General features: G+C 51.8%; 1 protein-coding gene across 5 annotated transcripts in view; it reads left to right on the forward strand.

The window, feature by feature from the left end:
* BRD3 (bromodomain containing 3) overlaps positions 1-15,208 on the forward strand; it is a 39,244-nt gene that overhangs the window by 18,040 nt on the left and 5,996 nt on the right. For 3 of the 5 annotated variants that reach the window (XM_088147236.1, XM_088147237.1, XM_025166791.2), the window contains exons 7-11: positions 2,254-2,382; positions 3,857-4,048; positions 4,753-4,818; positions 7,574-7,821; positions 8,327-8,619. In XM_088147236.1, the coding sequence (XP_088003362.1) occupies positions 2,254-2,382; positions 3,857-4,048; positions 4,753-4,818; positions 7,574-7,821; positions 8,327-8,619 (928 nt within the window). The remainder of the gene's footprint in view (positions 1-2,253; positions 2,383-3,856; positions 4,049-4,752; positions 4,819-7,573; positions 7,822-8,326; positions 8,620-15,208) is intronic. The other 2 variants (XM_088147239.1, XM_088147238.1) reach the window with 1 other exon arrangement.

Raw genomic sequence — 15,208 nt, forward strand, 5'->3', positions numbered from 1 at the left:
GCGCTACTGGAGCCCCTGGTCCCTGCCCGTGCCTGCCTTGCTTCCAGCCCTGGCAAGGCTAGCCAGGTTTAACAGACAGCCGCCGGCCTGCAGTATGTTACCTGCGCAGCCCCGGGGTTCCTTGCTCCCAGTCTCTTGCCTCATTTCCTCTCCTGGAGCTGTTCCATCAACCGAGGGCTGTACAGGGTTATGCACTCAGGCGTGCCCCAGGCAAGGCTCTCATTGTGTGCGCATTCTGAGCTGCGGGTAAGGCCTCAGGCAAACCATGCACCAGAGCTTCAGGAAGAGCACCAAGTTCCCTCTGTAACCCCTCTGGATCAACCCCCCCCCCGCAGTGGGGAGCAGCCCCAGAGAACCCCAGGGCCAAGAGGACATGACCTGTCCATGGCAACGGACTGATGGTAACATCCCCCAGCTCCAGATCACAGCACCTGTGCCCAAGGACAAAAAAACAGAAGCAGTGCTTGGACTCCTCTGTGAGTTGTGGCCCCAATAAGTTGGATCCGGTCCACCCCCTGGACTCCCTCTGTCAGGATGCTGTAGCTGCTGCCACCTCTTTGCGCCGAGCCAGGCCAACCCACCTCCACTCTGCCCCTCTGCTGGCCGCTCTCCAGGGAGACCCCAAAAGGCTAAATGGCTGGGGAAAGGTTCAGGAAGAGGCAGGCAGGGTGCTGGCCTCCCACAGGGAGGAGCCCCACCTTGACCTGCCAGGCCTGGGGCCAGTGCTACCCTTGGAGCCCTCAGGAGGCTCCTTCCTGCCTCCCCTTCCTCCAGGGCGAGGGGGAGAACAGTGTGCCAGTGGGACTGCCCTGCCCTGGGGGCTTGGGAAGGACAGCCCAGGCTGAGCTGGCTGTGGCCTTATTTATTTATTTCCATTTATATGGCTGCCCATCTCGCTCACGTGACTCTGGGCAGCTTGCATGTTAAAACAGCAAAAAACAAAGTTGTATAAATAAAATTAAAAACAATTAAAACAACCAAAAAACAGCACGGGAGAGTGCCAGCCACAGCTCACAGACAGTAGGTCCACGGGACCCCAGGCCTGATGGACAGCCATGTCTTCAGGCCCTTCCTAAAGGCCAACAAGTTTGGGGCTAGTCTAACCTCAGGGGGAATGGTGTTCCGGGGGGGGGGTGCCACAGCAGAAAAGGCTCTCCTCCTGGTCCCGTCAGATGGAACCCCTTTGTAGATGGGACCCGCAACATGCCCCTTCTGTGGGATCTGGTGGGGCGGGCAGATGTAATCTGAGGCAGTCCCTCAGATAACCCAGTCCCATGCCGTGTAGGGCTCTATAGGTCGTAACCAGCACCCTGAATTGAATTGGGAAGCAAACCGGTAACCAATGCAGCTTGTGGAACACAGGTATAACGTGTGCTAATCTTGGGGCACCCTTAACTGCCCATACTGCCCCATTTTGCACCAGTTCTGGATGCTTTTCAAGGGCAGCCCCGTGTAAAGCGTGCTACAGTAATCCATCCGGGAGGTGACCAGGGTGTGGGTACCAGAGAATAGAGCCTTCAGGGCCTCTTGTCGCAAAGGGCCTTCCACAGGCATCCCCCGCATTGCTTCCTTCCAGCCTGAGAGGGGAGAGCCAGCGTGCTGCTGCAGAGAAAGCTGTGCCTCCTTCCTGCAGGGCAGAAGGAGCATCTCCCCGCTCCCCTGGTCCTGATGGGCTCAGCTGGCAGCAAGGCCCAGGCACTGTGTGTGTTGGGGAGGGTCTTGTTGCCGTTCACATGTCCAGAGCAAAGCCGCGTTGGAATCCATGCGGGAAACAAACGGGGCCAGAGTAATTATCTGTTGCTATTCTGAGCTCTGGCTGGAGGTCTGGGATTGCTCTGGGGGATGGGGGGCCGTGATCCAGTGCCAGCGTAGGGGCTCCGACCTGCTGCCATCTGCCTTGGAGGCCTGCTCTAGGCCCTCTTTCAGGACAAGTCCGCTTCTCCTTGGACGAAAACCGTGTCCTGGCTGAGTCTGGTGACTTTTCTGTGCTTCTGCACATCTCACCAATTTACGCCTTCAGCATTTTTTCAGACTTTGCACGTGCAACTCCTTGACTGGTCTGTCTGTGACTTCTCAGGGGGGCTTTAAGGGTAGGTAGGTGGGTGACCAGCATAGCTTTAGGGACATTTTCTTGCCCACTTCTTTCCTTTTAAACAATCCTGGAGTGGCCCATGTCTTCTGTTTATACTGATGGGTTTTTCCTTCCTCCCGCCTTTCCATCTAATCCTGTTCCCTTTCCGGGTTCCTATGCAGAAAAAAATGGACAGCCGAGACTATCAAGACGCCCAAGGCTTTGCAGCGGATATTCGGTTAATGTTCTCTAATTGCTACAAGTACAACCCACCTGACCATGAAGTTGTGGCCATGGCAAGGAAGCTGCAGGTAAGGTGGTTCCTGCCGAGAAGAAAAAAGGAAGCATAGAACCAAACAGGACAGCCTGCCGTTGCCAGCAGTAAGTCAGTGGCTTCAGGAAATGACTTCTGATCCCCTCTTATGATTTGGTCAGTTCTGCCACTGTGTGCAAGGAGGCAGGTCCAGAGCAGGGACTACTGCAGAGATGCAACAGGCCACCTCATTGCCTGCTAATCTCGATCCAGCAGTCTTTAAATCTTCATCTCTCTCTTGAGGAGGCTGCATTAGCTGCCTTAGTCAGGGTTGCCCCACTGGCACTCTGGCCTCTTGGCCCACTGCACCCCCTGCGTGAGAAGCTGCAGCCTCTTCTGGCTGCAGCCTCCTGCTGGCTTTCTGCAGCCACTTGCGGGGGCCACCTCAGAGGTTCATAACTATCGTCACAAAATATTCATAATATTCAACTGTGTGTTCTCAAAATTGAGACTAACTGCTCTTTCCCTCTACTCTGAATTAAATTAAATCATGACCGGGGCTGGTCTTAAACATGAAAAGTTTTAATAGCACAGCTTTGCTCCTGATTTTAAATTGGCACAGTTACTTAATCACTAATTACAGTTTGGTCAAGATGCCTTGAAATGCATCTTTGGCCTCTCGCTCCAGCCCCTCAGGAGCTCCTAACTGCATTTTTAAGTCAAGACATGCTTATCCAAGTCTGAGAAACCAAGCTGCTAAGTTTTATCCAGAAATGGGTAGATTCTGCAGTTTCAAATCTCTAAAAAGTTCCTCTCGAGCAATGAATTCTGTAAATGGCATGTACATTTTATGCAAAGTGAGAAATTTGGGTACAGTTGTACACATTTGCACATGTTACATATAACTTATTCTGCTACATTTGCTCTGCTTGTTCATTGGGTCAGGGTTGCATTTACTGTCCAAGGAAGTACAGTTTACCCTGACTGTCTTCCTCAGCCCTCTCCCCGCTGCATGTCAGGGCTTGCTCGGGGGAGTCAGGGGAAGGGGGACGCTTCGCAGGCACTCCTTAGGCAGGACCCTGGCTTGGTCCCCTCCTTCTCTTTATCGCCGAAGATTGTCCACCCAGGGCAGTTCCTTCTCCTCCTGTGGTCGAGGACCTTCTGGTTGGTCTTGTTACATGAAGGACGCCTGAGGTCTCTCAGTGTTTCTGGAGGAGGCTATATGAGGCCACGGGCAACTGGCCCAAACTTGGAATTTGTTCCAGTTATGTTGGGACTACATCTCCCAGAATTCCCAGCCAGTGTACTCCTTTCTGGTGCTGGATGGACATTCTGGTACTTGTCCCAGCATTTGAAGAGTCCTAAGCTGTGGAGGGCATGTCTTTGATGTGTGTGCGGTGTCCTCTTCCCGTGAACTCTGCAGAGAAGCAGCAGAGGATGCCTCCTTCTGAGGGTCTCCCAGACACCCTGGCAGGGGGCTACCTGCTCTGGGGCACCTTTGGGCTCCTCTCCAAACCTCGCTCTTCCCACAGGATGTCTTTGAGATGCGATTTGCCAAGATGCCGGACGAGCCCGCGGATCCTCCACCGCCCCCTCCGCCCACCGCCCCCGTGGTCAGCAAAAGCACGGAGAGCAGCCACAGCAGCGAAGGCAGCTCGTCGGATTCCGACAGCTCGGACTCGGAAGAGGAGCGGGCCACGCGGCTGGCAGAGCTCCAGGAGCAGGTGGGTGGCAGCCCTTTCTTCGGCCCGGTTTGCGGGCTAAATGCCCACGAATGAGCCAAGTCTGGCCCCGGCCCAGGCTGCCTTTAGGGACCGCTGGCAGCCCAAGAGAGACTCAGCGAGAGTCACGGGCACGAGACTTCCCAACTCGGAGGCAGGGCGTCCTTCCAGAGATGCTCATCCTGGCCCCAGCTGAAGACCTGAGGGCCTTGGACTGATCAGCAAGTCCCACTTTCTGTATAAAGCCACCAAGTAGCTGAGAAAGACATTCAGACAGGCAAAAAAGGACAAGGCCGCCATGCCGAGCTGAGAAAAACATGAACATAATGAAAAGACTGAGCAAATAAGGCCAAAAAGCCTCCCAGAGATCCGCATGGCACCTGCTGGGGCTCATCTCCCTGGGGAGGGCATTCAGCCACGTTGGCACCTCCATGCGGAGCATGGGTCAGCAGCAGCTTCTTGGTGGTTGCATAAAATAACTCACATGCCTACTCTGTGACTGGTAGTAGAACAGCAACTGCCCTCCTTTTTCATATGTTTGTCATGGTGAGGACTAGAAACTTGGCACTTGAAACCAAAGACCAAACATGTCCCAGGCTTCCCCAAGAGACCAGAGTGTGCTTCTGTGGATCCCCCCTTTCCCCACTGACTCAGGGTGCAGTGTGGACACCCGATTTGCTTCCCTGCCTGTCTTCTTGTTCACACAGGACTGTTCCCGATCATTGAGGCAGTGCTACAAGGTCATTGACTCCCGAGACTGGAATGGATGGAATGTATTTGTTTATTTTTTTACTTTTTTTTCTCCTTTTTTAAAAATGGTTTCCCTACTGTATTGTGCAGATAAGTAAAGTTCATAAGGGCTCAGAAATCCTTCATCTAAGCAATTGGTGCCTCAGTTGTGCTGGCTCAGGACAGCTTTGTGGGTAGCCATTGGGCTACTGCTGTGTCATGGGCCCAGATGGAAAGAAGGCAGGTGAGGGGGCAGGGAGGCGGCCCGGTTCCTGCCACAGGCTGGAACCAAGGGGGACTTTGCGGGAGCCAATTCTCTTCCTCCCCGACCAGCTGCTCCTTGCAGAATCCCATCTGGCTCTTCTGTGGAGGGCTCGGCTGCTGTCCCCCCCCCCGGAGGGCAGTGGAGGTTGTTGTGCTGTGAATTGGAAGTGCCTCCCCCATGTTGTGGGCCAGGCGGGTAGGAGGGCTGTAAAAGTTGACAGTTCGGGCAAGTCTCTCATTGAAAGAGGAGGGGAGTGGGCTGCCCTGGGCTGGGGCGGGGCTCCCTCTTGACCTGGCTTGGCACACAGGACGTGTCTTCTAGTGCCAGGAGAGTTCTGTGTCAAATCCAGGCCCGAGTTCTTTGCTGGGGTCCAGGGCTTGCCCAGTGGCTGCCCTGTGCCCACCACACCTCGGGCGTTAGGGGAAGGATTCATGATGGCCAACCATCCCCCGTTGCAGCCCTCCTCCAGGGGTGTTGCTGGGAGCGGCCGTGCCAAACGCATAACCCCTTGCAGGATGGCAGTGGCTGCTGCTGCTGCTGCTGCTGCTGCTGCTCCTGGCGCAACTTTTGCCCCTTGAGGATGCCTGGTATTGCCACCAGATTTCCTGAGAATCTCAGCTTTAGTTTTCAGTGAACAAGTGTCTAGTCCTCATGAATATGGGGAATAAACTTAGTGATACTTCACTCCTCTCTCCTGTGGGGAAATCCACAGGTTTGGCTGGATGTCAGGCCTCAGTATTGCACCTTCATACCTTATCCTTGTTTGATCCATTTATATGTGTAGCAGCTGTTTTATTTTTCAGTTTCTGTTCCATCCAGACTTTGGAGTTGGGCTGAATTAAAACAGTTCATCCAAAAGCAAAGGAATGGAATGACTCTAAAGGGGACCACGTCTGCCAATTTCAGGCTGGATTTTAATTGGAAGCTTGAGGTGGGGGGAGCCATGAAGAGCTTTTGCTAGGGGATCTCGGGGAAAGGGAACTGAAGGGCAGGACTCCCTCGGAGGGTCGGGTCCTTCTCCCATAGTGTTCATAAGCACTGTGGCATCCACACGTAGCCCTGTCAGGTAGACCAAGAGGTCAACTTGTCACGGCTGCTGGTGAGTATCATTGCTGAATGAGGATTTGAACCCAGGTTCCTTCGTTAACTGGTCATCACTGGTTCCGGGGCCTTTAAGACTAGTTCTCCCATCACTTCATCCTCATGCACGTCAGATGGCTCTTAAGTGCACAGGAGCTGAGATGGGAAAAAGTTGGCAACCTCGCACTCCATCCTCTGCAAAAGACTCTCCTTTTAGCAAGACTTCCACAGCAGTGGGCCAGGATGGTGGCTGGCTTGGTCTTTGGAGGCTGGCTTGACAGGCCTGTGCCTTTCCTGTTCCAAACAAGGCCCACTTTTCCAGACTCCAGTATGGGGAGTCCAAATTCATCCACCCAGGATGCAGGGCTTATCTGTGTCCATGACCTCAGCCTCGCTTCTGGCTCTGAGTGGGGAAACTGCATCTCTGGGTAAAGAAAAAAGGGATTGCGGTAAGAAAAGGCTGGCACCTGGGCTGCCGGGGCCAAAGAACCTCCTGTGTTCTGCCCGGCATTCTGTTCCCTGTGGGCTGGGCCAGCCCCCCAACGCATGGGGCAGTTTGTGAAAGTGAGCACCTCCTCCAGCACCTGTGAGCTGTGCGCTTCCCTCTTTGCCTCAAGGGGAAAAGGTGCCTGCGCGAAGGGATGCTCCGCAGGGGAGGCCCGGTGCTGCAGGCATCCTGGGCTTGTCCCCAGGCTAGGAAGAAATACAGTTACAGGCCATGACTGAAGGGGACCATCCTTAGATCCTTGATGGAAGAGGAATCCTTTAAGCTGGATTGAATTTTAACTTGCTTAAATATGTTTACGATTCGATTTGATTTGTACGGCCGCCCATCTCACCTAAGTGACTCTGGGCAGCTCACAACAGTCAAAAAACAGCAGTCCAATAAAAAAAAGTTAAAAACAATACAGAAACATATAAAACCATCAAGAACCACTTTAAAACAAATGAAATGAAATGAAATCGACTTTTTCCCACAGTCCCACTTGCCACTTGGCTCACACCCTGTGGTGAGTCTTCGGCCCAGGTTAAAAAATGCGCTGTTGCTGTGTTCGCCTCCCATGCAGTGCTCCAGCAAGTAAGCTGTCCTGTGGTGCAATGGGAGAGCCTTGTGCATGCAGCACATTAAGGGCGTGGCTGGGAGCTGGCTTTTCCCAGCCCCGTTGCAGCCCGGTCTGAGGTCTCGGGTGAGACGGACATGCCTGGCAGCCTGGAAGGCTGGGAGCTGCTTGTCCCAAGAGCATTTCATACGCGACATTGGGGGGGCATCTGAGGTCAAGGCCACAGTTGGGGGGCGGATGGAAACCAGCAGCCTTGGAGCTGGCAGACGGGGCAGGTTTTCCCCTGGGCCTGCCTCCCTGCCGTCTTTTGGAGGCCCGGGGCTTGCTGGGGTTGAGCGGGGCCGGGGGCCGGCGGCGGCCAGCTGAGCTTCTGCCCTCCGTCTTCCCTGCCAGCTCAAGGCCGTCCACGAGCAGCTAGCTGCCCTCTCGCAAGCGCCGGTGAACAAGCCAAAGAAGAAGAAGGAGAAGAAGGAAAAAGAGAAGAAGAGGAAGGACAAGGAGAAAGAGAAGGAGAAGGAAAAGGAAAAGCACAAGGCAAAAGCCGAGGAGGAGAAGAAAGCGAGGACAGCCCCGCCAGCGAAAGCGCCCCAGCAAAAGAAAGCACCAGCCAAGAAGGCCAACAGTGCGGTCCCCACCAACAGGTGAGGGGCCCGGGGGGCTGGGGCTGCAGGAAGAGCGGGAACTCTGGAGAACAGCTGCCTGATGGTGGCAAGCGCTGTGGCTGGCAGGCAGGCAAGGGGGGAGCGCCCAGGTATCATGGCAAGCGATGCAGCTGGCTTTCACAAAGTGGATTGTGACATTGTGAGGTTCCATGACGGTTTTGGAAGGGGATGCCAGAGCTGAAAGGGGCAGTGGCATTTCTGGCATGGACAGGGTGGAGGGTGCGAGAGGCGCTGCCTAGCCAGCCCAATCCAGTCCTTAGGACCGGGTGCGCGGAGCCTCTGCCCACAACATTCTGCATCCCCAGCAATGCGCTCCCTGCCAAGAGCCGGCCCACCCACCTCAGGGCGCCAGGCTCGGCAGATGCTGTCAGATCCTGGGTGGCGAGCCTCCGGGGCGGAAGAAGCCCGGGTTTCAAAAGGGGCTTTGCTGGGGGCCGGCTGAACTCTGAGCTGCCAGGCCTTGACTTCTCCCTCCTCTCCCCAGGCAGCCGAAGAAAGCCGGGAAGCAGGCCTCGGCGACCTACGACTCAGAGGAGGAGGAGGAGGGCCTTCCTATGACCTACGATGAGAAGCGCCAGCTCAGCTTGGACATCAACCGCCTGCCTGGGGAGAAGCTGGGCCGGGTGGTCCACATCATTCAGTCCCGAGAGCCCTCCCTCAGGGATTCCAACCCCGACGAGATCGAGATCGATTTTGAAACCTTGAAGCCCACAACGTTGCGGGAACTTGAGAGATACGTCAAGTCCTGTTTGCAGAAAAAGCAACGGAAGCCGTTTTGTAAGTGGGATTCCTCGCACCTTAGAAACGGTGACGCGTCTCTCCCGGCTCTGCTCTTAAGGCTGTGCTTTAAGAGAAGAGATGCGTGTCTTAAAGCATCTGATGCTTCATTGTTTCATACGGTGCTTAGTCACTTTCAGCTGGACAAGGGAAAAAATCAAAACACTGCTCCCCTCTTTATATGCTTTCCAGCTACAGTGTTTTAGAAATGAATGATAAATGAGGTCCATCAGCAGGTAGCAGCACATCTGGTGTGGGAGAGATGCCAGCCAAAGAAATATCAGGTTCAAGATGGGCTGGATCAGGAAAAATTATAGCCAGGAGCACCGCTCCCCAGGGCATTCCTCTGGGAGGGGCTACAGTAGCTTGAAGCAGGGCTGTCTGTTCCACTCTGAACCACCCCCAGGTCTGCTTGGAAACACTCCTGTCCTTTTCCAGTGATAGAACGCTGTTCTCTCTGCTCTTTGCCCATCTCTGGGATAAAAAAAATCAGCGGGCATTATAAGCTGGTCACAGTGTTCAGATGACTCTTCTGTCTCAACAATGAGCCACAGGCAGCCCAAATCTTTGGCGCTTCACCAGGGTTTCTTGTCTGCTGAGGGGGCCACAGTCCCCTCCCTTCCCCAGCTGGGAGAGTGCTTTGCGAGGGCAGATCGTGCTGGAGGATGATCTACTTTTAACAGCTTGGTGGACTTCATTTCCCTGCGGTAGCACACCCTCTTCCCCATTGCATCTTCCTTCGGTGGAGAGCACATGTGCTTGGCTGCTATCCTGTGGTTGGGAAGAGCTGCCATCAGTGATGGCAAAGACAGTAGGACTAATCTCTCACACACACGCAGGAAGAAGACCTTTCTGATTTCTGAATGGTAGTCAGCTGACAGCCCCAGGGACCTCACGGTTCTGATTCACCTTGGTCTCAGTGTTGTATGTCAGGTTGCTCCCTTTTCCCATGATTAAATTATGGATCAGCGCTGATTTACTAGATGCAACTGAGCATTTAACTTTTTATGAACGTTGTCCTTGAGAAGGACATGAAAAGCAAGGGCCTTTGCCAGTGGAGTACGGCCCAGGAGGTGAGCGGGGGTCCCTAACAAGTATTCCCTCTAGGGGAACCGCCTATATTTGGCAAGCTTGAGAGCCTGAAAGGGTACCAAAAGGAAACACAGGCATTCCTTTTGGACAGTGTAGTAGAAAGTAAAGACGGCCAGGTGGGTCTCTGTAGTCGTGGCCTGCAGTGCTTGTGGTACATCTGTGTTCCTGTCTGAAAACCTGGCCTGTATTTGCAGCAAGTGCAAGCTTATGGTGTTGCTTGGGGAAAAAAGCAAAGAAACCCAGAGAACTGGAGTAGGGAATTGGCCTGATAAGAAAGTGTAAAAATTTCAGATTTAAAAAAAGAAAGTGCTACAACAGGAACTAATAGAGGAAGCAACTCTCCATGAGAAAGACGAATCAAGCAAGGAGCCCAGCTGATACGTGTGACGACCTGAAGCAGGGGCAAAAAAGATATTCTGCGCTGCTGGAACTCAGAAACAGCCTCCAGGTTGTCACAGAAGACAGCACCTCTGGAAAAGAAAAAGCAAAGAAGAAGAAATGAGGTGGATGGATGGATCCCCGAAGGCTGCGCCCTGCAAGAAGAAGAAGGATGGCAGGTACTGAGTTGCTGTTGCGAAGAAGCAACGCAGACGTGTGCCAGCTGGACCCGTCAGATCAGTAAAGTATGCTGGCTGCTAGGAGCCAGGATCAGGGATGGACAGACCACCTTTCAAGACTCAGCGGGTCCACTGACCATTATTCCTTCCTGCTAATCCATGTGGATTTGGCAAGAACAGCTACAGTTATGGCACCACGGAGATCTAGGAAAACAGTCAAGACCCTGTGGACTCAGGCGGGATTCTAACCCACCCTTTTTTTTCAGGCCATGAAAGAGGACTAGAAAGAGAAAAGTTTACTATGGGTGAATGGTTGGTTATCCTTTGTGTCGACAGAAACAGTTTGACTTTGGGACCGTGGCCTGAGCTCTCTGGATCAGAGACTGCTGGCATGAGAACTGTTGCATCTTGCAAAGACTAAACTGCCCCTTGTTGGAACTGGAGACAAAAACCTAAACGTAAGAACCTCAGATAAGGGCTTGTGTCCTCTAGAAGAAGAGGAAGGGTTGGTCTAATGAGGTCTTCTAAGCCGCTCGATGAAGCTTCAGAAAGCGCACTGGCTGCTAAAGGGATCCCCTGTTGTGCACTGCTTAAGAGGGTGGAGGCACTGAGAAGACCCAGGTCCACCCTCAGCACAGAAGCTCCCTGGGGCTTTTGGGGCCAGTCGCTCAGCCTCTCTCAGTGCAGCCCACCTCACCAGCTGTGGTGGAGGGCGCTCCATACCCTGCCTTGAGCTCCTGAAGGTGCGATCTAAATCTACAAAGGAGCACATAAATAAAGAGGAGACAGTGGGCAGCGAGGAAAATGAGCCTGAACTCTTAGTATAGGAAGGGAAAGGTAATGGTTTGATGGAAACCTGTTGGGATGAGCAGATGAATCCTCAAGTAACTGATATTCTGCATAAATAATACATGAGTCCCATGGTTCGGCTGTAGCAGCAGAAGGATAAATGTGTTCAAAAGGAGCAGCAGCGAAAGAAGGGAAGGAAGAGTTCCACTGTGTGTTAAAAGTGCCCTCAGAAATCCAATGGTGATGCTGTAGAAACGATTTGGATTAAAGTAAGCAGAGGAACAAACGAAAGCAGTTCTACCGTTGGTGTCCCATTGACCAGGCAAGCTGGACTTGAACGGAGGGCCCGAGCTGCAGGCGCTACCAAGATCCGTCAGCAGAAGGCCGGGCTGATCTATTTGCCCAGCGCTGGTTCTCCATCAGCCCACATGAACTCGGTGCTTTGCACAGCTTCCTGCAGTCACGCCATAGAGTTCTGAGGCCAGCGTCGCCCCTCTCACACCCTGTCACGGCAGAGTTAGAAGGTGTCCTTGACACATCTGGCTGCTGGCCCTCTGCTTGCTATCTAAGCCACGGAGACAGACTTGCAGGCAGAGGAATTCTCAGAGGGTGCTATTTGCTTTTCTTCACAGCGTCCCCAGACAGCATTCTGGATTTCAGAAAGGTCAGTTGGGGGCACGCAGCGCTCGAGGTCTTAATGTCCATTTAGGTTGCCTCCAAAGCCAGGGACTGCCAGCCTCCTTAAACAGAGTACCTCCATATGGCCAGTCATCCGTCATGTTGGACGTTCTGAGATTTAGATACCTGGGTGGTCAGTTCCAACAACTGCTCTCCCCTTTAGTCTGCCATCGAGCCAGTGTTCACGGATGTCCTGAGAGTCCTGTGATGGCATTCTGGAAACAGGGAGATGAGCCATGGTTCCCTGAGCCAGCACTTGAAACAGTCCTTCAAGTGTTGGATGTCCAAGGCTACTTCTCCACCAATCCTAGGCCCCATCAGTGCCAGCACCTGGGGCCAAGGGGGTGCACAGCTTAAGGGCACTGGAGACCAAGAGACTCCAAACATGGCATAAACATCCTGGAGCTCAAAGTGATCAGACAAGTACTGTGTAATTTTGTCCTATCTCAGGGTGTACCACACCCCACTCAGCCATACCAGCCACCCCCTCAGGAAGCATTGGCACAAGCTGGATGTCTGAAGAGATGTCAAACTGTCTAGACAGAACCAAGGACCTGTGCCAGGCCAGCTCTGACTTTGTCTCGCCCCAGGGAGCCTCTTTCAGTGACAAGGCTTTTTCCTGAGGGTCACAAGAGGTATCAGGGCCTGGTGTGGTCCCACCCAGCGAAGAGTGACATGCCAGGGCTGTCCTTGATCTCTTCTTTGGTGAGGCATCACAAGCTTAATTCACAAGTCTTGGCCAAGGGTTCCTTCAGCAGACAGGTCCTGAACAAGAGTGCGCTGGGGCAGCCCAGTAAGGGAGACGAGAGAAACAGAACGCTGGACTTCCTGGGAGGCTCCAGGAAACGGACACTTAGAGAAGATGCCTTTTCTGACGAATGAGAATTTGGCTCAGTCTTGGTGTCTTCCTTTCTTCTCTCTCTTCGCTCTGGAGCTCTCTCCAGTGGCCCAGGAGGGGCTCTTGCAGTCGGCCAGGGATACATGTCTTCCCATCAAGTGATTATTTCCTCTCAGCAATCACAGTGTTGGGCAGAGGGCAGAAAAGATTTAAGAAAGAGGAAACCAAATAAAGGGAGGAAATATCTAAATCATGTTTACACCAACACAGTTAGCTGTTCTCTCCATGTGTTCCTGTTCTTGCCAGCTACCTTGTAGTACACTCATCCAGGACATCCGTATGTTGTCTTTTGCTCTTTACGTTTCTCATCTCTCTCTATGTTTCTTTATAACGTCCCTTTATGTTTCTCATTTCTTCTTTACGTTTCTCATCTCTCTCTTTTAGGCACATCAGCTCCACCCCATATACCTTTCCAGTCTTCCCCTGCCTCTCAACTCATCCACTCTTCCCTCTTATAGGGCAATTCCATTCTCCTCCATTCTCCCTCTTTGATCATCCACCTTAGTGAGTTTCTTTTGAACTGGTCATTCACTTTTGTATTTGGTCCACATTGATTCATACCCATTCATTATTTCTGTTTTACCAAACACACTTCCTAAGTACCCCATTCCCACTGCAACTTGGATTTCCCATGACCCCTTGCTTCCATATAACAAAGTCAGAAAAAACTCACTCTTATTTTCACTTTCTTTCACATTCTTCACAACAGACCATATACTGCCCACTAACTTTCTAGCAGCATGTGTACATTGTAAAATTTCTCCACCCATTTTCCCATCTGTACTAAACAAGTACACAAATTCATCTACTAGTATTTCACCATTTATGTATACCTTGGATCATTCACTCCATTTTCTTTGCAAACACAACTACTTTGGTCTTCGATAATTAATTTTCAGTTCCATATTCGTTGTTGCATCATACAGTCTGATATTTGCTGGAACTCAGTGAAGCCATGAGCTATACCGTGCAGGGCCACCCAAGACGGACAGGTCATGACAGAGAGTTCTGACAAAATGTGGTCCACTGGAGAAGGAAATGGCAACCCACTCCAGTATCCTTGCCAAGAAAACCCCATGGACAATGTTAGAAGGCTAAAAGATATGACGCCAGAAGATGAGCCCCTCAGGTCGGAAGGTGTCCAATATGCTACTGGGGAAGAGCAGAGGGCATTTCCAAGTAGCTCCAGAAAGAGTGAAGCGGCTGGGCCAAAGCCGAAAGGACGTTCAGCTGTGGATGTATCTGGAAGCGAAAAGAAGGTCCGATGCTGTAAAGAACAATATTGTATAGGTACCTGGAATGTAAGATCTATGAACCAAGGCAAGCTGGATGTGGTCAAACATGAGATGACAAGATTGAACATCGACATCTTGGGAATCAGCAAACTGAAATGGACGGGAATGGGTGAATTTAATTCGGGTGACCATTATATCTACTACTGTGGGCAAGAAACCCTTAGAAGAAATGGAGTTGCACTCATAGTCAATAAGAGAGTGGGAAAGGCAGTAATGGGGTACAACCTCAAAAACGACAGAATGATCTCAGTGCGTATCCAAGGCAAACCATTCAATATCACAGTCATCCAAGTCTATGCCCCAACCACTGATGCTGAAGAAGCTGAAGTTGACCGCTTCTATGAAGACCTACAACACCTTCTAGAACTAGCACCAAAAAAAGATGTCCTTTTCATCATAGGGGATTGGAATGCTAAAGTAGGAAGTCAAGGAGTAATCAGAATAACAGGCAAGTTTGGCCTTGGAGTACAAAATGAAGCAGGGCAAAGGCTAATAGAGTTCTGTCAAGAGAACAAGCTAGTCATAGCAAACACTCTTTTCCAACAACACAAGAGATGACTCTACACATGGACATCACCAGATGGTCAATACCGAAACCAGATTGATTATATACTTTGCAGCCAAAGATGGAGAAGCTCTATACAGACAACAAAAACAAGACCAGGAGCTGACTGTGGCTCAGATCATGAGCTTCTTACTGCAAAATTTAGGCTTAAATTGAAGAATGTAGGGAAAACCACTAGACCAGGCCTAGATAGCATATTAAAAAGCAGAGACGTCACCTTGCCGACAAAGATCCACATAGTTAAAGCTATGGTTTTTCCAGTAGTAATGTATGGCTGTGAGAGCTGGACCATAAAGAAGGCTGAGCGCCGAAGAATTGATGCCTTTGAACTGTGGTGCTGGAGAAGACTCTTGAGAGTCCCCTGGACTGGTAGGAGGTCAAACCAGTCAATCTTAAAGGAAATCAACCCTGATTGCTCATTGGAAGGATCGATAATGAAGCTCAAGCTCAGATACTTTGGTCACCTAATGCGAAGAGAGATCTCTTTGGAGAAGACCCTGATGCTGGGAAAGATTGAAGGCAAAAGGAGAAGAGGACGGCAGAGGATGAGATGGTTAGATAGCATCACTGAAGCAATGAGCATGAAACTGAGCAAACTCAGGGAGGCAGTGAAGGACAGGAAGGCCTGGCGCAATATGGTTCATGGGGTCACGAAGAGTCGGACACGACTTAACGACTAAACAACAACAACAATTTGGGTTCTCGAGCAACAACA

This window comes from Python bivittatus, unplaced genomic scaffold (genome assembly GCF_059951505.1).
Source record: "Python bivittatus isolate LINGU-HERP-01145 unplaced genomic scaffold, Pbiv_v1 ctg000160_np1212, whole genome shotgun sequence".
Classification (NCBI taxonomy): Eukaryota; Metazoa; Chordata; class Lepidosauria; order Squamata; family Pythonidae; genus Python; species Python bivittatus.